At 34.7% G+C, this 21,851-nt stretch overlaps 1 protein-coding gene across 2 annotated transcripts in view; it reads left to right on the top strand.

The window, feature by feature from the left end:
• Window positions 1-1,597: 1,597 nt before the first annotated feature.
• The window catches only part of LOC149827845 (plasma membrane ATPase 1), a 41,941-nt gene continuing 21,687 nt past the window's right edge, over window positions 1,598-21,851 (top strand). Inside the window, exons 1-18 of one of the 2 annotated variants that reach the window (XM_090019687.1) lie at window positions 1,598-1,808; window positions 1,922-2,008; window positions 2,133-2,252; window positions 2,361-2,459; window positions 2,564-2,701; window positions 2,855-2,989; window positions 3,084-3,263; window positions 3,375-3,581; window positions 3,669-3,788; window positions 3,889-4,008; window positions 4,103-4,225; window positions 4,308-4,412; window positions 4,513-4,657; window positions 17,343-17,507; window positions 17,651-17,889; window positions 17,990-18,022; window positions 18,332-18,413; window positions 18,546-18,706. In XM_090019687.1, coding sequence (XP_089875813.1) covers window positions 1,955-2,008; window positions 2,133-2,252; window positions 2,361-2,459; window positions 2,564-2,701; window positions 2,855-2,989; window positions 3,084-3,263; window positions 3,375-3,581; window positions 3,669-3,788; window positions 3,889-4,008; window positions 4,103-4,225; window positions 4,308-4,412; window positions 4,513-4,657; window positions 17,343-17,507; window positions 17,651-17,889; window positions 17,990-18,022; window positions 18,332-18,413; window positions 18,546-18,706 — 2,226 coding nt within the window. In that variant the 5' untranslated portion in view covers window positions 1,598-1,808; window positions 1,922-1,954. Of the gene's footprint in view, window positions 2,009-2,132; window positions 2,253-2,360; window positions 2,460-2,563; window positions 2,702-2,854; window positions 2,990-3,083; window positions 3,264-3,374; window positions 3,582-3,668; window positions 3,789-3,888; window positions 4,009-4,102; window positions 4,226-4,307; window positions 4,413-4,512; window positions 4,658-17,342; window positions 17,508-17,650; window positions 17,890-17,989; window positions 18,023-18,331; window positions 18,414-18,545; window positions 18,707-21,851 lie in introns of both variants that reach the window. The other variant, XM_090019688.1, reaches the window with a different exon arrangement.

The following is a 21,851-nucleotide window of genomic DNA, read 5'->3' as shown; positions in this document are numbered from 1 at the left end:
CATTCATGTCGAGCATAAATTCACTTAGAAAAAATTTGGATCCCATCTCAGACAAATTTAGTTCTCAAGAAAATCTCATGATACTTATTAGATGAGATGGGTTCTTTGTTTGTTTTGTGAAAAAAGAACACAAGATATTATATAAATAAAAGAAACATCTAAATAATATAAAATTAAAAAAAAAATCATTTTAAGGCATTAATATTATGTTAAAAATATGGCATATTTCAAATTAATGTTTTTCTAAAGGATCTCAATTTTTTTAAGGTATTGGTCATTGAGAATATCATGTTAAAAAACATCATTTTTTTAAATGCTTGCATTATTTTTTCCTATAGGGCATAAGCAAATCATCCATTATTGTTGGATGTCAATCGTGGCTAGAATGAACGGCACTAGAGGGACCTAGGTACCCCTATCTTAGGGATGTCAATGGATCGGATGTTATCCAACATCCAATCCAAATTCATTTTCAATTAGTTAATTCCATAAAAGAAACTGAATCTAATTAATAATCGGATTCTGATTCATTCTAGAATTTCTAAATTGAATTCGATGAATATCTGATTTCAATGAATATTGGATTAAAGCTGTATGTTTTCAATGGGATTCAGCATTACCTTTATCTAAATCTGAATCCAAATAGAATTCAAATTAGCCAGTATCTAACTAATCCAATCTAGTGTTGGCCAAGGAATCTCTGATTAGTAAATGGAGCCGGGTATGGGTTGTAACCAGAGTTCGGATTAAGACCAAGGTTAAAAAGGTAAAAATATTATTTTACCAAATATAGAGTAGTTCTGATTCACCTAATCTTTATAAGGCCTGGGTATGGTTTTACTTACCATGAATCCGATGGGATCTGGGTCTGATACTGATCCCAACACCACAAAATTAAATCCAGGTTCCGATTCACTTGAGTCGGAATCAAATCCGACCCATTGACACCCCAAGACTAGGGATGCACAATGAACCGAATTAGCTCGAGCTCGACCTGTTTAAGCTCAATTCAGAGCTCATTCGTTCCTTAAATGAGCCAAGCTTGTGCATGGCTTTGAGGCTCGGACGCGCAAACGAGCCGAGCTTGATCGGCCTATTGAGTTAGATAAAGCTCGGATCATGGTATATATATAATAATATGTTTGCAAAATTAAACCAAAAAGTTGTTTCCACAATGGGTAGTGTTAGTCTCTTCCACAAAAAGGTGCCGATTTAGAATCATGTATTAATCTAGGGACGTAGTGGTTACTTGTCAAGCGTCGAATCCCACCTTCAATGCCGTTCAAGCTCGGCTCCAAGAGAGGCATTTTGAAGCGAGTCGCTCAAACTCGGCTCGTGTGCATCCTACCCAAGGCCACAAGGATAGAGAAAAGGATGCCATGTGCAGCTGAGACGCACAGAACACTGTATGCAGCAGAGACGATTCATGGATAAAAGTGAAAGGCCATTGAGGAAGGGAAGGGGACATAAGAGCCAACTACAAAAGTCTTGCCTCTGTCTTCCTCAGTCAAAAGTACAATTACTTTTTTAAACTCTAACTTATTTTTTTTATTAAGATATTGGAATTTTTTAATCAGCCGTTGGAGGGTGAAAAGGTCAGGAAAAGTTGGAGAGAGAAAAAGGAAGAGAGAGAATAAATTATTTGTTTTTTTCTCACACAACCCACGTTGGCCGTCCGTGTACCTTCAAGGACATGTAGTAGTGTCCCCTTCCATATTTCAAAGCATCCATCTTGGGAACCACCACCATCACCACGACACACACTCTCTCTTCTACTTTACCTTGATCCAGGAAGTTGGGTGCCAAAGGTACTCCTCTACCAACCTTATCCTGGTCTTCTTCTTGGGTTTTGAAGGGAAAGAATTATGAGTAGTCTTCCATTGGTGATTTTATGAGGTGGGTGTTTTGATTTCTTGATCAGTTGATGTGTATGGTGATTGCTCACTGAGTGGGAATGGGGGACAAGGGTGAGGTTTTGGAGGCCATTCTAAAGGAGGCTGTTGATTTGGTAGTGTTCTCTTCTTTTTTGTTTCCTTTCTTTTTTATCTTGAAGGCTTCTTTTTCTTTTTCCTCTCTTCTTTCAGAAAAATATTTTTTTGTTCTTTCTTTCTTGATCTGCTTTGATGTTGTAGGAGAACATACCCATTGAAGAGGTTTTTGAGAACTTGAGGTGTACTAAAGAGGGCTTGACTAGCGAAGATGCCAAAGAAAGATTGGAAATTTTTGGGCAAAACAAACTCGAGGAGAAGAAGGCAACCATTTTCATTTTCTACTTACTTTTTTTCACTTTATTTATTTATTTTTACTTCTAATTTTCTTCTTGGAAGTTTGTTCTAAATTTTCGTGGTGTGATTATTCAGGAGAGCAAATTTTTGAAGTTCTTGGGGTTCATGTGGAACCCTCTATCATGGGTTATGGAAGCAGCTGCTATCATGGCTATTGCCCTTGCTAATGGAGGAGTAAGCATTGCTGATTCAACCCACCATTTTCATTTTTTCTTTCATTGAGAAATGGATCTCTTTCTTCTGCTTTCTGACCGTCTTTGTTGGCCATTCTTGTTTAGGGGAAATCTCCGGACTGGCAAGATTTTGTTGGTATCATAACCCTTCTTGTCATCAATTCTACCATAAGCTTCATCGAGGAAAATAATGCCGGCAATGCCGCCGCCGCCCTCATGGCTCGCCTTGCCCCCAAGGGGAAGGTAACCATAATTCTTCCCCTCCAATGTTTTTGCTCTCTGTGTGATCATCCTTTTTCTGTGTGTGCGTGTGTGCGTGTGGGTTTTTCTTCTTTAAATGGTTTAAATTTGGAATACAACTGAATGGTTCTACTCCATTGTGCTGGAAACTGGTAGGTCCTGAGGGACGGTCGATGGAGTGAGGAAGAAGCGTCGATTCTGGTTCCCGGAGACATAGTCAGTATAAAACTCGGCGATATCATTCCTGCTGATGCCCGTCTCCTTGAAGGAGATCCATTGAAAATTGATCAGGTAGTCCTTGTATTCTTGTTCTTTGTGAGAATTACTACCTTATCTTTCAGAATGATGTGTTTGTGAAAATTTAATTTGTTGGTGGGATTCATAGTCTGCACTTACCGGAGAGTCTCTGCCTGTAACCAAAGGCCCTGGAGATGGGGTTTACTCTGGTTCTACCTGCAAGCAAGGAGAGATTGAAGCAGTTGTTATCGCCACCGGAGTTCATACTTTCTTTGGCAAAGCTGCCCATCTTGTTGACTCTACGAATCAAGTTGGTCACTTCCAAAAGGTATTGCTGATACCCTTTTAATTCATATCCATGTCTGTTTTTCTTTTTCTTTTGTTGAATGATTAGTTATCTTGGTTGTATTTTGAACATTGGGGTATTTCATGTTGCTAGGTTTTGACTGCAATTGGGAATTTCTGTATATGCTCAATTGCGGTGGGTATGATAATAGAGATAATTGTGATGTATCCCATTCAAGATCGCAAATATCGTCCGGGGATAGATAATCTTTTGGTGCTATTGATTGGCGGAATTCCAATTGCCATGCCCACTGTTCTGTCCGTTACAATGGCAATAGGATCCCATCGCCTGTCTCAGCAGGTTAGTCTTTAGTAAGCTGATTTTCTTTGGGAAAATATGTTCTGCTTTCTTTTTTGTTGACCCACTTTAAGGGATGTGGTAATGAAGGGCGCAATTACAAAGAGAATGACTGCAATTGAAGAAATGGCAGGGATGGATGTGCTCTGCAGTGATAAAACAGGGACGCTAACATTGAACAAACTTACAGTTGACAAGAATTTGATTGAGGTTCGCTTTGGAAATGCAAACTAATAGGAAAAACTTTCTGCTTTTTTTCTCCTCACATTATTCTGAGCATTGTTGTTACTATGTTTTTGGATGTACTCAGGTTTTTGCAAAAGGAGTTGACAAAGACACGGTCATTCTAATGGCTGCAAGAGCTTCTCGAACAGAAAATCAAGATGCCATTGACACAGCCATCGTTGGTATGCTAGCTGATCCAAAAGAGGTAATGCAATTTCATCTACGTTTACCTCTTTCTCAGACTTTTTTACCTCCTTTCAGTTGTTTTACCTTTTCTCTGTGCTTACTTTTATGAAAAGGCACGAGCTGGCATTCGAGAAGTTCATTTTCTCCCGTTTAATCCAACCGATAAACGAACTGCACTAACATATATTGACATTGATGGGAAAATGCATCGAGTTAGCAAAGGTGCACCTGAGCAGGTAGTGTAGGTGATATATGGTCCATCTTAATGAATTGTTAGATATATCATCTGGGCAATTATTGACTGCCTAATGATCTTAGATTCTTAACCTGGCGCACAATAAATCAGAAATTGAACGTAGGGTCCACACTGTAATTGATAAGTTTGCAGAACGTGGACTTAGATCACTGGCTGTTGCATATCAGGTACTGCTATGGGATCAACAATTATTTAACTTGTGTTAGTTTTATTAGATAATTCTACTATGCATAACATTCTGTCATCTGCTTTGGTATCTTTATGCAGGAAGTTTCTGATGGCAGAAAAGAGAGTCCTGGAGGGCCTTGGCAATTCATTGGTCTTATGCCATTATTTGACCCACCTAGGCATGATAGTGCAGAAACAATTAGGAGGGCACTCAATCTTGGTGTTAATGTTAAAATGATCACAGGTATGATTTATGACTTTTATCTTGCTATTCATTCTCATCAGGCTGCTATCATGTATGTGTTTAATTGATAGTGATTATACAGTTATATCCAGTGTTGTCAGTATCGGTATCGGCCCTGAATTGTTGGGCCACTGATTCAGCTGTATCGGCCGATACCAATATTCGACTGAATCGTTCTGTATCGCCCAAAAATAATAAAAATTTATTAGCTGTCAATCATAAAGTGACACAGGTTAAAACCATTAAAATAATATTTAAAAAGTATTTTTTGGTATTTTTTACATTTATTAAAAATAGTCGATTCAGCCCTGCAGCGTATCAAATTTCTGCCAATACGATGCGTAGCACCGATACTTATAACATTGGTTCTATCATGAGTCCATGACATCTAACAGTAAAAGTAATGCATGATTTGATTGTATGCTATGTGAATATTTTATGCAAATGTTAAAGAAATGTTAGCTGGTCAAAGTTGCCAAATGTCACAACTGTTTCTCTAATTAAATGTTCTGTGCCTGCTCCTTATGCAGCAGTCATGCGGTTGATTCTTTTTAAAAGGGCCATATGCATATCCATTTTTCACTAGATTGATGGGGTAATGTGCAGATGCCACTGTCAAACAATTTTCTGTAATTTTTAACTTTTGCTGGAACTATCTTGCTTGTCAATCTTGGTGGATATAATGTCAATCCTGTCCATAGTTACAAATATTGGTTTCAGCAATGCAATTTCTCTCAATATTATAGGTTAAGTTGATAAATCTCGGGAAAATCTTGGGGCTTAAAAAACTTTTACAAATGTATATAATGACAAAAGAAAATATCATGTTTAGACAATAAATACATATATAATACAAGAAAGTTAGAAACAATTAACAATGTAAAAGAAAAAAGAAAAACATATCTAAGATGTAGAAAATAAATAAACAAGCAAAAATAATTGATAATATCGTGTTATATTTAAATTGGTGATATATTACCTGTAATATTGTTTGCTGAAAATGCAGTGATAATATCATGATATTTTGAAAATATCACTGATATCTGTGACTATGATCCTGACATATAGAAGGAAGCAAGATATATGCTGGCAATTTACAGTGATATGGTTGTTTTACTTTCATTTACTACCTGTATAATTAACTTCACATATTCTATGTAAACAATTTTGAGTTAGACTATTAAGAATTGCACAAAACACACTCCATAAGTTGGCCATAATCGATCTTCATATTTAACTGCATATATTTGCCTTAAGGTAACAAACAGAGTTTAGTCTTCCTAACACTAATCCTACAACTTGGCAAGCTTGTCATTTCTGTGGGTACTGGGTATTTATGGGCTAGTAGCACAGTTATTCTTGTTTACAATTTCCATGTTGGATTTTGATGGTTGTAGTCCTATACGGTTTCTCAATTTCCTTGGCATGCCATGAGCTTTGTTTCATATGTATTAAACGACTTTGATGGAATACACAACATTCTTGCATAAAGTGTGTGAAGCTTATGTTTGCAACAAGGTTTTAAAACTCGCCGAGTCAATTCGGTGACTCGGCTCGGCTCGGCCCTCCAGCAAGTCAACCCGGCAAGGCAAACTCGGTTTGCCAAGACTCGGGTCTGACTCGGGCGAGTGCTGGGCCTTAGATCATACTGAAGAAAAAACTTCTAGTGCATATGAAAATTATCTCACATTTAGTGCATATGAAAATTATCAGATGCGTTTATTATATTTGCTAAGAAGCACACAACATTGGAATGAATAAAAAACTTCATTGGAAACATATAAGATTGAAATTCTTTTTTTTTTTTGTTTTTTACCCAAAGTTATGCTCTTAAAATCTATCAATTATATTCATAATTTCAAATTTCATCAGCCTGGTATCTATGTTAAGACAATGTTCTAAAGGCTAATTCATATAGATGCAGTAAGGCTTGGCGATTTATTAGGGGCATATTCCTATAATTTCCAATGTCTGGGAAGGCATTTTTTTAGATAGATGCTAAGTGGTTAAGATGATCTAGGTCATATTTTCTGTTGTTTGATGTTTTATCCAACCATATATGATTATCCAGAGATGTGATTTGCATGATATTGTGCTTTTAACAGTTAATTTTTGTGATGCTCTACTATGAGCATGCAAATTTCAGCTACCAATAATGTGGATAATGAATTTGAACATGTGTGTATGTGCATGTGTGTTTGCATGCCTGCATGCCCGTGGCCCACACTGCATTGAAGATACCAACCGTTATAATTAACAATTCCAGATACAGAATGTATCATATAGATCAAAGCATTGGTCTGGAGAAGTACCTACCCATATTTGGTGGGGTGGATTTGTTTGTATGTGGTACCGACTACCAATCATCCCTAACACATCTTTGTCTGTGTTGCAAATGTTATTTTAAGAAATAGGTTTTGGTGCTACAGGGACTTCTCGGCATTTGTTATGATCAATTAAACTAGTAATTAAGTCATTCTACAAACCTTTATATGTTTAAATGACAATTTATATATTGTTTTTCTTTTAAAATCAAAAGTTAACAAAACCTGGTCCGAGTCACTGAGTTGACCCGCCGAGTCACGAGTCGAGTCCCGAGTCACCAAGGTTTTAAAACCTTGGTTTCCAAAAGTTGACCCATAGAGAAGTACAACAGTTCTTTGTAAATTCAATTTAACCTTAAAAACCAGCATTGATATCTAGAAAAATATTTTGATGGAATGACAATATAATGTTAAGTTTGGAAAAAGGTGAAAAATGTAAATTTTATGCTTTGGCAAGTTTATACTTAAAAAAATATGTTGGTCTTGTAATAAAACAATCAAAAACACAAAATACAATGTGCTTAAGCACAAATACAAGTCCACTAAGGGACAACAAAAGGCAAAGCCAATACACAATACACAATCACAAAAGTGCATACAAAGACTACAAAAGGCCAAACAAGAGAACAATGTAAAAATAGATATGTTATTCACTTAACAAATGCTTAGAAAGCATTAACATTTACAAAGGGAAAACCCCCTATTTATAACCACAAAAAAGAGAGAAGGGGGTCGTTGGGCTAGCCCCCAATGACTAGTTAGGCTGCCCCAACAGCCATATTAACAAAAATTATAAATTATAAATATATATATATATATATATATATATATATATATATATATATATATATATATATATATATATATATATATATATATATAAACAGCCCCTACTAGACTGATCCTATTACATCAGAGAAAAGACCAAAGTACCCCTGATGGGTATTACCTATTATATTAATATCTATATATAATTATATTTTAACACTCTTCCTCAAACTTATGGTGTGATTATCGAAAGTTTGTTAAGGAGGTAGATGAACTGAGGTGCATGCAGAGCTTTAGTGAAGAAATTTGCAAGCTCTCAAAAGTAATATACGACAACTCGATAGTCCCACTCAGGTATTCATCCCATACATAATGATAGTCCATCTCAATGTACTTTGTTCGCTCATGGAAGGTGTGATTGCTTGCAATGTAAATCACATTTTTATTGTCGCAACACATATTCGAAGGGTTGGAGATTACTACACTCGTATCTCTGAAAAGATTCCTTAGCCAAACAAGCTCCATGGTTGTTGCATCCATTGCACTATACTCAACTGCAATAGAGGATAATGAGACTTTTGCTACTTCTTGCATATCTAAGAAATTTAAGAATACCCTAAGAAAACACAAATACCATTTGTTGAGATTTTAAGGCTATAAGCGATTAAATCTAAAGATGAAGATGATGATAAGAAAAACCCTTTAGTTATGAAAGTTTTAATATATCTGATAATCTTTAATACTGCACTTATGTGCACAGTTGTTGGAGCATGTTGAAATTGACTTATTGCATGAACTACATAAGCAATATCTGGGCTGGTGATAGACAATTAGGTGAGTCTACACCTTCTTGTCATATGAAATACCTGACTTATCGCAAACATCAACAACAAGCTTCATTTGAGACCAAATATACCTTCTAGGTGAGTAGGCAACTTCAATACCTAAAAAATATTTCAAAAAACCTAAATAAGAAATATCAATTTTTTTTTTTAAAATAGTTTTGATTTCGTCAAATCCCTTTTTGTTATTTCTTGTGATTATTATATCATCTACATATAATAGTAGAATGACAATGTTAGTACCTGTATTCTTACCAAACTGAGCAGTATCAGTATAACAACGATAACCCAAACTGATCATAACAATGAATTTTTCATACCAAGCCTTAAGGGATTGCTTAAGTTCATACAAAGCCTTTTTTTTAGTTTAAGAATTTTATCTCTATCAATGTCAAACCCTGATGGAGGATTCATGTTAACTTCTTCGTTTAGTCCTCAATTGAGAAAGATATTTTTGACATCTGATTGGTAAATGGACCACTTTTATATAAAGACAACAATTATTAAGGTTCTTACACTAGTCATTCTCGTTATTGGTGCAAAGGTTTTTTTTTAATCAATTTCATATTCTCGAACGTACCCTTTAACAACTAACCTAATTTTGTATCTTTCAATAGTACCATCACTTTGTAAGGAAGTATGCGGAAGCACGAAAACAATAGCCACTTGAAGGCTTTACAAGATTACAATCATACAAGTGCACATGCACAAGTCCTCTATGGGACAATACAAAGATTGATAAGGCAAATAAAAGATGTACAAAAAGTAAAAAATATAAGCTTTTTATTGATCAAGTGCTTGATACAAGCAAGAAACCCATATTTATACACAAAAGGGGAGGGAGAGGACCATTGGGAGCTTCCAATGGAGTCGTTGGGAGCTCCCAACGGTCATATTTCTGACTGGTGGGAACCCCCAACGACTCTATGGTCATTTTGACCATAGAGCCCCTAAGGGTCCTCTAAATTACGAAAAAAGAAGAAGAAATGGAAAATAATTGTTTAATAAAACAGTTTTATTACATGGGTGAAATGACAAAAATGCCCCTATAAGGCATATACCTATATTATTAGAAATAAACATATATATATATACACACACATATATATATATATATATACATATATATATACATATATATATACATATATATATATATATATACTATATATGTGTATATACATTCTTAACACCCCCCGTCCCTCAAACTTACGGTGTAAACACCGAAAGGTTGTTGAGAAGAAAAAAAATCGTGAAGCAACAAGAAGCTTAGTGAAGAAGTCCGCAAGTTGAAATTCTGAAGTGACAAAAGGCAACTCAATGGTTCCTCTCAGGAATTCATCACGAACATAATGGCAGTCCATCTTGATATGCTTGGTGCGCTCATGAAAGGTGTGGTTGTTGGCAATGCAAATTGTACTTTTATTATCGCAACACATCTTCGAAGAGTTGTAGACATCAACACTCATATCCCTGAGAAGATTTCTTAACCATACAAGTTTCATAGTTGTAGTTGTCATAGCTTTGTATTCTGCTTCAGTGAAAGATAATGAGACCTGTTATTTCTTGCATCTCCAGGCAATAAGAGAATCTCCTAAAATGACATAAAAACTAGTAGTTGAGATTTTATCATTGGGATTTCCTCCCCAATCAGCATCAGTATAAACAAGTAAATTCAAAGATAAAGATGAGAATAGAAAGAGCCCTTTAGTTATGGTATTATTGATATATCTGACGATCCTTAATACAACACTCATGTGTACAGTTGTGGAAGCATGTTGAAACTGACTAGGAGAGTGAAGGACATGAGCGATATCTGGTCTGGTGGTTGACAGATAAGTGGGAGACCCAATTAGTTGTTTGTAAGGTGTGGGGTCTTCAAAAAGAGTCTCATCTTCAAGTCTTAATTTAGCATTCACCACTACAGGAGTTTTCACCTTCTTATCATCTGAAATGCCAGATTTAGCACATATATATGCATTTAGTTTCATTTGAGAAATTTTGTATCCTCTGGGAGAGTATGCAACTTCAATTTCTAAAAAATATTTTAAGAATCCTAAGTCAGACATATCAAAATTATCTTTTAATACATTTTTAACATTACTAATTCCTTTTTTGTCATTTCCTGTTATAATCATATCATCTACATAAAGGATAAGGATAACAATGCTAGTACCTGTATTTTTTACAAAGAGAGCAGTGTCAGTATAGCATGAACGAAAACCCAAATTCGTTATAACATTACGAACTCTATCATACCAGACCTTGGGAGTCTGTTTAAGTCCGCACAAGGCTTTTAAAAATTTAAGAGATTTTCCTTATTCAATGTCAAATACCGACGGAGGATCCATATAGACTTCTTCATTTAGTTTTCTATTAAGAAAAATATTTTTAACATCTAATTGGTATATAGGCCATTTTTTGGTTGACGTAACTGCTATTAGAGTTCTAACACTAGTCATTCTAGCTACAGGTGCAAAGGTATCCTCATAGTTAATTCCATATTCTTGTGAGTATCCTTTATCTACTAACCTCACTTTATATCTCTCTAAAGTTCCATCAATCTTGGTTTTAACTTTAAAAAACCCATCGGCATCTAATAGGTTTCTTGTTTAGAGGTAGTTTAACTACCTCCCAAGTTTTTGTTTTCCTAAGCGCATCTAGTTCTATGTTCATGGCTTCAATCCAATGAGGAACATTTTTATCTTCATTATAGTGTGAAGGCTCATGATGTGAATGTAAAGTTATTAAGCAAGTCCTATAATTAGGAGATAATGTCTCATCAGAAACAAACCTATTTGGTGGAATAGATTCTCTACTAGATCTTCTAAAAGGAGTTTCTTCTGTAGATTCATTATATTGAGAATTTTTTTTAAGGCACTAATAGGATTATTTTGTTCATCTCGGGTATAAACTTGAATATTTTTAGAACAATCAATGAGTAATGTTAAAACGACTTCAGCCAAAAAACTTTTGAAAATATTTTCAGAAATAAGTAATGTTCTAGCAGTTTCTACTATATGCCTATGTTTTCTTTCCGCTAGCCTATTTTGTTGTGGTGTCCTAGGGCAAGATCTTTTATAGCAAATTTCATTTAGTTTTAGATAAATTTGAAAATCATTAGATAAATATTCTCCACTTGAATCCGATCTAAGAATAGATATATTGCTTTAAAATTGATTCTTAACTTTCATGTAAAATTCTTTAAAGAAGGAGAACACTTCTGACTTAAGATTAAGAAAGTAGACCCATACATACCTAGTAAAATCATCAATAAAAGTTACATAATACGAGTAACCATCTTTAGACATGACCGGAGAAGGACCTCATACATCCGAGTGTATCTTGAGACAAAGGTTTTATTTGGAAATAGAATAGATTTCATTCTCCCAAGAACACAATCTTTGCAAGTCATATATTTTTCATTATAAAATTTGTTCCCAAAAGGAAAAAGATATATTTCACATCCATGGTCGGTAATTTGAGAAACGAAAAAAGGTTTAAATTTAGCTTGTGAACGACTAACTTTTTGAACAATTTTTTTTTGAGAATTTTTAGAATCTAATGTTCCTATACTCTTAATTTTTAAAAAGGTTCCATAGGCTTAAGAAACACAAGATAAATTTGAATTGGTACATATATTGGTTAAGGCAATTTCGTAGGAAGTCATATGGAAAGATGATCCCAAATCTAAAATCCAAGAATACGTACTGGATGAAGATGCGGAGGCAATGGCGACACCCGATGTAGAAGAAGTTGCCTTGAGAATTTGTTGAAGTGCCATAGATATTTGTCCAAGTGTGTCTTTAAGATGCCTTCTTCCTTCTTGGGGATTGATTCTTTAACGTAAGCCACCTTATACTTGAAAGTTCCCTTTAACTTTGGGTAAGCGAGTTTAATGTGACACAACTCATTACAATGATGACAAATGATCATTTTTCTTCCTCCACTATAGTTATTATTATTACTATAGTTATTTTGCCTCTCAAAGTGTGGGGGCTTATAGGTCTTGACATGGTTGCCAGGTTTAGATATAGTTAAGACTTTATCACAACTCTTACTCATACTAAGGCGAGTTTCTTCTTGGATGATTTCGGCAATATCATCTTGTAAAGTAAGAGGAGTAGATCTATGTAGGAGAGAAGACCTAACTTGCTCAAATTCGGGACGAAGCTCAAATAGAAATTGAAAAAATCTTTCTTGTTCCATTTGTTTTTGCCTAAGTTCCACATCTTCAATGGCAACTCACTTAGGCTCTATGAGTGCTAGTTCATCTCATAGGCGATTTAAAGCACTATAATAGTCTTGGATACTCATTTCACCTTGTTTTGTGGTTCTAACTTTTTCTTGCAAGAAATATGCTCTTGCAAGATCCTTTTGGGTATACATGTCCTTCATGAAAAACTAAGCTTCATTGGCTTTGCGGAATTTTGCAATGTTAGCACATACTTTATGTTCCACGTTGTTCATGAACCATTCAAGAATTTTCGCATAGTTACCCTCCAATCTTTTACTTGTTTATGATGATCTTTAATAACCTTGGTGCAAACATCTCCCTCTAGGGCTTTCTCTTGATCTCCTTCTATCTTTGTGAGCTTGAGTTGGGGTTCGAGAATAATACCCATCACATAAGCCCAAAGCTTTTTCCCATTAAGATTGTTTTCCATGACAGACGTGTTTTCCATGGTGGACGACACCCACATCATGTAATTTTTACCATTAAGCTTGAAGGAGAGATCAATCTTGGTTTCCATCACATGAGCAAGAGATAAAAGAAATGAAAAAGAGAGGATGTTACACGTACAACCTCTTGTCGGCAACCTTTCTCGTCCATGAACACTATGACTTTGATACCATGTAAGGAAGTATGCAAAAGCACAAAAACACTAGCCACTTGAAGGCTTTACAAAATTACAATCATACAAGTGCACATGCACAAGTCCTCTATGGGACAATACAAAGATCAATAAGGCAAATAAAAGATGCGCAAAAAGTAAAAAATGTAAGCCTTTTATTGATCAAGTGCTTAATACAAGCATGAAATACAAAGGGGGGAACAACCCCCATATTTATACACAAAAGGGGAAGGAGAGGACCATTGGGAGCTTCCAACAGAGTCGTTGGGAGCTCCCAACGGTCATATTTCTGACCGACTCTATGGTCATTTTAACCATAGAGTCCCTAAGGGTCCTCTAAATTACGATTTAAGAAAAATAAAAAATAAAAAGGAAGAAATGAAAAATAATTGTTTTAATAAAACTGTTTTATTACATGGGTGAAATGACAAAAATGCTCCTATAGGGCATATACCTATATAACTAAAAATAAACATATATATATATTTACTATATATGTATATATACATTCTTAACAAACTTTTAGTTTTGACCTTAAATACCCATCTACATCTTATAGGTTTCTTTCCTAATAGTAGGCTAACTACTTCCCAAGTGTTGTCCTTACGAAGGGCATCTAGTTCTATGTTCATGACTTCAGTCCAATGAGAATAGTTTTTAGCTTCGTGGTAATGTGATAGTTTATTATAAGAATGGAGTGCCATTAAACAAGCTCTATAGTTTGGAGAAAAGGAGTTATAGGACATACCTATTTGGTGGGATAGAGACTCGATTGGATCTTCTAGGGGTTGATTCTTCTATGGGTAAACCTTGTGAATACCTTTCATAAGCACAAGGTTGATCTCTTTGCTCACGTCGGGTCTAGACATGTGTATCATTAGAAGAATTTTCAACCACATTATCATCATTATGAGACGACTCTAAATTATCATTAAAGTCATTATCTAAAGAGTTATCACAAATAGAATTATCATCATGATTTACCTCAATTATTTGGTTCATACGAACCGTGTTGTTCTTTTGGTAAAAAATCAAACAAAAAAATACACTCTACTTTCTCTTTGTTATCCTTTTTATCAAACCATTCTTATTTTCCAAGAAAGTCACATCTTTAGACACATGTAATTTGTTATTTTTAGGATCAAAACACCTATAACCTTTTTGAGTTTCACCATATCGAACAAAAACACATTCAATGATTTTTCGACACAATTTATCATTTTTATGAGAAATAACAAAACATTTGCAACCAAAAATTCGCAATCGCTTGAAATCGAGTGTCATATTAAAAATTTTTTTGAATGAAGAAATATTTTGTAAAGAGGACAAAGGCATTCTATTTATCAAATAAATTGAAGTCAAGGCAACTTCGACGCAAATTTTTTTAGGAATATCCTTAGATATAAGTAAGGTTCTAGCGCCTATGATATGTCTATGCTTTTTTTTCGCCAACCCATTTTGTTGAGGAGTTCTAGGGCAAGATCTTTGATAACAAATTCTATTTTGTTTTAAATAATTTTAAAAATCTTTTAGCATATATTCTCCACTCGAATCGAACCTAAGTATAGAAATATTGATTTAAAATTGATCTTTATTAATCATGTGAAATTCTTTGAAACATGAGAAAACATTCAATTTGAAGTTAAGGAACTAGACCCATACATATCTAATAAAAGCATCAATAAATTTAACATAATACGAATAGCTGCTTTATACTTGACCGTGGATGGGATCCACACATCCAAATGCACTAACTCAAATATTTTTATATAAATAAAGGTTCTATTTGGAAAAGAAATTTATTTTATTTTCTCAAGAATTCAATCTTTGCAAATAATATTTTTTTATTTAAGTTTTTTTCTGCGAAAGGGAAAAGACATATCTTAGATAAGCTTGGATGTCCAAGTCTTTTATGCCAAGTTACAATATCTTTATCTTAGACATAATTACAAAATGATTTTGATAGAAGAGACAAAAAAAATCATGTCGCCGACCCCAATTGTTTTGGGATGAAGGCGTAGTTGTTGTTGTTGTTGTTGTGTAGACAAAAAAAATCATGAAGTAGACATTTTCTTTCTTATGCCCTTACCCAATCAGCTTCCCCAAGAGCAACCTTTAGATTAGGAGATTTCGCATCCATGTTCGAAAATTTGAGAAACAAAGAAAAGATTTAAATTTAATTTAAGAACTCTAATTTTTGGAACAAAGAATTTTTAAAAATCTAAAGTTTCAATACTTTTAATTTTTAAAGATATCCCATCAGTGGTTAAAACACATGGTAATTTTGAGTTAGTGCATAAGTCGAAAAAAATATTTTCATATGGAGTCATGTGAAAGGAAGTCCCTGAGTCAATAATCCAAGAGCACATACTTGGAGGAGATGGTGAAGCAATAGTGGCACCCGAAGTTGAAGTTGTCTCGAAGAATTGTTGAAGTGACTTTGTTAATTGACTAATGGATTTTTTAAGGTCTCCTCCATTTGTCTCTTCACCCTTCTTAGACGTGGATTCTCCAACAGAAGCCACATTTTTGTTGAGTTTTGGGCATGCCGGTTTGATATGCCCTAGTTCATTACAATAGTGGCAAATAATTTTTCGTGATCATCCGTTGTAGTTTTGCCTCCTAAAATATGGAGGCTTGTATGTCCTTATATTATTTTCGGCCCTGGCCATGACTAATACTTCATCTCTTCCTTTAGTAGTCATTCCAAGACAAGTTTTCTCTTGGCATATTTCGACAAGAACCTCTTCAAGATGCATTGCGGAGGATCTATGGAGAAGAAAAGACCTAACTTGTTAGAACTCTAGGTGTAGACAATAAAAAAGTTAAAAAAATATTCTTTTTTTATTTGCTCACGTCTAAGTTCCACATCTGTGGCGGCTACCCATTTAGATTTAAGGAGTGCCAACTCATCTCATAAAGGGGACAAAGCACTAAAATAGTCTCGGACACTTATGACTCCTTGTTTAGTAGTTCTAATCTTTTCTTGTAAGAAATAGTCTTGTTAGGTCTTTTTAGTTATACATACCCTTCATAAAGAACCATGCTTCATTTGTCTTTCTAATCTTGACACATATCTTAATGTCCACGTTATTCATGAACCATGCTAGTATTTTAGCATGATTATTTTCCCAATCCTCTACCTTCATTTGATGATCATAAGTCACTTTGGTTCAATCTTCTCCTTCAAGAGCCTTTCTTACACCTTCAAGTTTGGTAAGCTTTAGTATAGGCTTGGGAGTGGTGCCCATCACGTACCCTCAAAGCTTCTTTCCTTTGAGATGATTCTTCATTGCGACAGACCACATCATGTAGTTAATTCCGTTGAGCTTGAAGGAGAGTTCAACCTTTGATTCATGCTCTATGACGAAAATGAGGAGAATGAAAGAGAAAGTAGTAGAAAGAAAGGAAGAAAGATGATCACGAACACTCCAACCACGAGCACATGTTCCTTTGATCACCACGAGCAACACGTTCCGAGGTCCAAGAACCCAAGAAGCTCTGATACCACGTAATGAAACAATCGAAAACACAAAATACAATGTGCTTAAGCATAGATACAAGTCCACTAAGGGACAATACAAAAGGCAAAACCAATACACAAACACAAAGGAGAGCCAAACAAGAGAACAATATAAAAATAAATAATAACCACAAAAAAGAGAGAAGGGGGGCAGGCCAACGACTAGTTGGGCTGCCCTAACAGCCATGTTAACAAAAATTATAAAAAAAGAAAAATATGAAACAGCACTTACTAGCCTGATCCTATTACAACAGCAAAAAGACCAAAGTGCCCCTGATGAGCATTACCTATTACATTAATATATATAACTATATTTTAACAGGTCATGCAAAAAAGAGTGTTTTCACAATGAATCTTGCAAACTTTTTTCAGGGGATCAACTTGCAATTGGTAAGGAGACGGGCCGCCGCTTGGGAATGGGAACAAACATGTATCCATCTTCTGCATTGCTTGGCCAAAACAAGGATGAGTCACTTGCTGCTTTGCCTATTGATGAGCTAATTGAGAAGGCTGATGGATTTGCTGGTGTCTTTCCTGGTACTTGTTTCTCATGCTTCCAGATTTCTCTAGGAAGTTTGTGCTTTTAGTTTTGTTTTAGGTTAAACCAGCTATCTTTTAGTTCTTTTCCTTTTTTTCTTTTTCTGATTTCTTGTGTTTAATCTCTTTTCCTCCTGTTGAAGAGCATAAATATGAGATAGTAAAACGCTTGCAAGCAAGAAAACACATTTGTGGAATGACTGGTGACGGTGTGAACGATGCTCCTGCTTTGAAGAAGGCGGATATTGGGATTGCTGTTTCCGATGCAACTGATGCAGCTCGCAGTGCTTCTGACATCGTTCTAACTGAACCCGGTTTAAGTGTGATCATTAGTGCTGTACTAACTAGTCGTGCAATATTTCAGAGGATGAAAAACTACACAGTATGTCATTCACATTTTTCTTCATTGAACATGTTAATCCATTTTTCTCTATTTTTCCACGTTGCAGCTGTTCTTACTAGTGTTCTTTTGTTTGCTGCAGATCTATGCAGTTTCCATTACCATCCGTATTGTGGTATGTGGCCATTTAAAATTCTTGTTCTTTTTCTTGTACGTGGTGTGTCCATAAATGTCTGAATGCACCTCTTAGGTTGTGTTTTTGTACCAAGCAATGGAAGAGTACATCTTATTTCAGTTATTTATAATATTTAAAGCATCTTGAATTCATGCTGGTATTCATTGTAATTGTTGTTTATGTTTTATTTGAAAATCATGTTCCAGAAACTTATAAAATGTTTTCTTGTATATTTCATAAAATGTTTTCTTTATTTGTATGTTTTGTGTTATTGATCCTGTGTTCTAATATCTGAGCTTATTTGTACAGCTTGGTTTCATGTTGTTGGCACTCATATGGAAATTTGATTTCCCTCCATTTATGGTTCTCATCATTGCCATCCTGAATGATGGTTAGTGTCTGCCTAAAATACTTATCTCTTGTGATCTTCACATGCTTTTTCTCAGAACATTTGTATGGTAAATACTTGAGATATGACGTTTTGCAACCATTATGTGAAAAAGTACAAATTATTATTGATCAGGTACAATTATGACAATATCAAAGGACAGGGTGAAGCCATCTCCTCTTCCAGACAGCTGGAAGCTGGCTGAGATATTTGCAACTGGTATTATTATTGGCAGTTACCTGGCTGTGATGACTGTAGTTTTCTTCTGGGCAGCTTACAAGACTGACTTCTTTCCGGTATGAAGAAATCCTTAAATGCCTGCATCTCTTAACATGGCAATGTATTGTTGCTAGATTGTTATACAAAATTTATGGAACTTGGTGTAAAACAGGCTAGTCCTATGTTGAGTTGAACAATGTTCTTCTGACCATAGTCACAGATATCGGCAAACACAGGCTAGTCCTATGTTGAGTTGAACAATGTTGTTCCGACCAGTCGCAGATATCGGCAATATTTTTGAAATATCACTATATTATCTCCCACAATCTCAGATCCTTTCATCAGGATCCTTAAAACCCCCAGTTGCAGGCGTATGTGGCCCAGGTCTGGGGTCAGGCCATGTGAGAACCATCAAATACAGATTTCTCGGATCAGCTCGGGTCTTAGATTCTATGTAAAGAAAGCACCTGTATCACCATAAATATTTGTGAATTCTCTGTCTTTTTTAATGTTGTAACAATCTAGGAAAAAGGATATCTTGGACATTGTTGAATGTTTAGTGTTGCATATTGCATAAGGTTTTATTTAGCAGTACAGATCGGTCAGACAGAACCATATTCACTAATATCATAGGAAATGCAAACTTAAAATAAATAAATAAATAAATAAATAAATAAATAATTCTCAAAAAATATCGCGATATGTTCCTGATATTATCGGCTACCTTGAAATAGCCAATAATATCACAATATTTTCAAAATATCGGTGATATCGGTGACTGATATATATCACATAAATACAAAATAAACTGTATAATTTAAATATATATGCTATATCTAAAATATATATTATATACTGAAAATATAAAGTTATAAACTGAAAATATAATTATAAATTGAATACAAACTTGTATATACGAAGGGTAAAATGGTGTGCCTAGGTGTTGACGCGTGTCGACACGGGTACGGAGGGCAAATTGGAGTATCCGTGTGACATAGATTTTCATGCATGGAGTCCATCATATCGCTACCAGAAGTTAATGAAAATTTCTGTCCATTTTTTCCCAGTCCACCACATAAATCCTGTGTTGAATAAGAAACTATGATGCATCCGTAGGCCATAAAAAAGCTGTGCATTTAAATATTTTGTTCAGGTAAATATCCAGTGTATTTGGCTTAGCTCCAGATATGGGTCCAAATTTTCATTTTCCCTATCTATAAAAATATTGTATGAATTTGTGAATTATGCACATCATCGGAGTGAACCCTTTGTCAGGATTTATTGAAATGGTAAGTTAGATAGGCTATAAAGTGTTTGATTTGATGTCTAAAATCTAAATTTCTTGATGTACTGTTTAGACTTCGCTCACCATATATGGTTTGTTTTGATATTTACTGATATGGTTTGCTAGTAGAAGAGCAATAATCGCTAGAAAATGACACTTAAGGATCTTCTGACTTTGTGTTAGTGGAACTGGCTGCTACTTTCTGTTCTCCCTCCATGTCAGTTAAGATGAAAGTGAAGGCCTTTGAATGCTTAAAATTTCATGATAAATGGTTATTAATGCTTACTTGTGTGGTCCGAATTTGGGTATCAATTGAAAGATCCAACAAGAGATGTTGAACATTGTTATCCAGGGAATAACCTAATGTTGGTAAAATCTGGAAATATGTTAAGTATGGTAGATAACAAGTTTGCATACTAATGTCAATATTATTAACGTGACTCGGGTTTGGGTTTGGATTGACCCCATTATTGTGATGTATATTGTTATTTTGTATATTGTCTTAAATACCCCTCATTAAATCCTTGTGTATCATATGTAATTAGGGGTATTTTGGGGATGTATTTTATTTTAGCAGTTTCAATTATAAAAGAGACCAAGAGGCATGATTTTCCCAATTCTGGGAATGTTGTGATTAGAGCCCCAAAACCTTCTTGTCTTCTTTCTCTTTGCAGGTCTCTCAGGAACCCTAATCTATCATGGTATCTGAGCTATGATCCGGATCAAAGCTATGATCCGGATCAAAGCTGGTAAGTTTCCGTGACCATCAAGATCTGCTTTTCTCTCCAGATTCTCATCCTCATCTTCTTATATTTTCCTTTTGTCAAGGTTTCTCAATTATGCATTTTCTTTTTCAAATCTGTTTCTCTCCCAAATATTCATTTCTATCTTCTTGTCATCTTTTCTTCTTGAAGTTTCCCAAATCTGCATTCTTCCCAAAACTGGTATCTTTCCAGAGCTGTGTCTTATATCTATATTATCCCTGCTTTCTTTCATTAATCTAAAAAAAATTGGAGGGGCGATAACATAAATACCTTTTTTTGCTTTCTTATCTAATATCTTTGAGTCATGCTGTTGACCAATCTTTGCTTGATTGAGTCTTTCTGAATCTCGTTTTCTCTCTTGAATCATGCTGATTAATATTTCTCTCTTTGATTAAGTCTGCCCTAATTTTCTTTTGATATCACGTTATGGTATCTCAACAACCCAAGGCCTACTGAAATCATTATCTGCTGATCAATCTTTTATGTTGGGTTCTTTTTAACCTGATCTGAAAAAAAAGGGCAGATCTCCACCTCATTGTTAAAGTCAGCAGTCAGCAGTTACCATTTCTCGGGTTGCGTTTCTGCATTATGTGTTGCGTGATCATGTAATATCTCATAGAATTGTGCCTAATTTTAAATTTAATAAATATGATTTTTTATTAAATAAATATATTTGCACTATTTGGATTGAGATAGTATATATAATATATATTAGAGGATGATGTTAATTTGGATCCCGATATGGATCTTTGACCCTTTGGGCCGAGATCCATAATCCATTTGTAATAAGATAAATAAGCTTTTAAAAATAAATAATATATATATATATATATATATATATATATATATATATATATATATATATATATATATATATATATATATATATATATGCCTGTGTTGTGATTGAACCTGCGTTTCCCATTGGTTTGGATCCACGATGTGTATTTTGTTTTGAAATTTCTGTATGTAACATTTCCAAGAGGCACAAATATATTATTCCTTTGGTTATGTTGAATCAGTTACCTCTGTACAGATTTCTTTTACTGTCACATTTTTTTTACAATCCTATTCAAGCATGACCAGACTTTAGCGTAAAATCTGAAAAATATTTTGTGTTCTTGGTTTTGATCAAAATGAGCCAGTTTGACCCCATTGAGTTTCACATACTCC

Source organism: Nuphar pumila, chromosome 10 (genome assembly GCF_984573655.1).
Source record: "Nuphar pumila chromosome 10, dmNupPumi1.hap1.1, whole genome shotgun sequence".
In the NCBI taxonomy this organism is placed as follows: Eukaryota; Viridiplantae; Streptophyta; class Magnoliopsida; order Nymphaeales; family Nymphaeaceae; genus Nuphar; species Nuphar pumila.
Note: the sequence above shows the minus strand (reverse complement) of the source record. Positions and strands in the feature narration are given on the sequence as shown.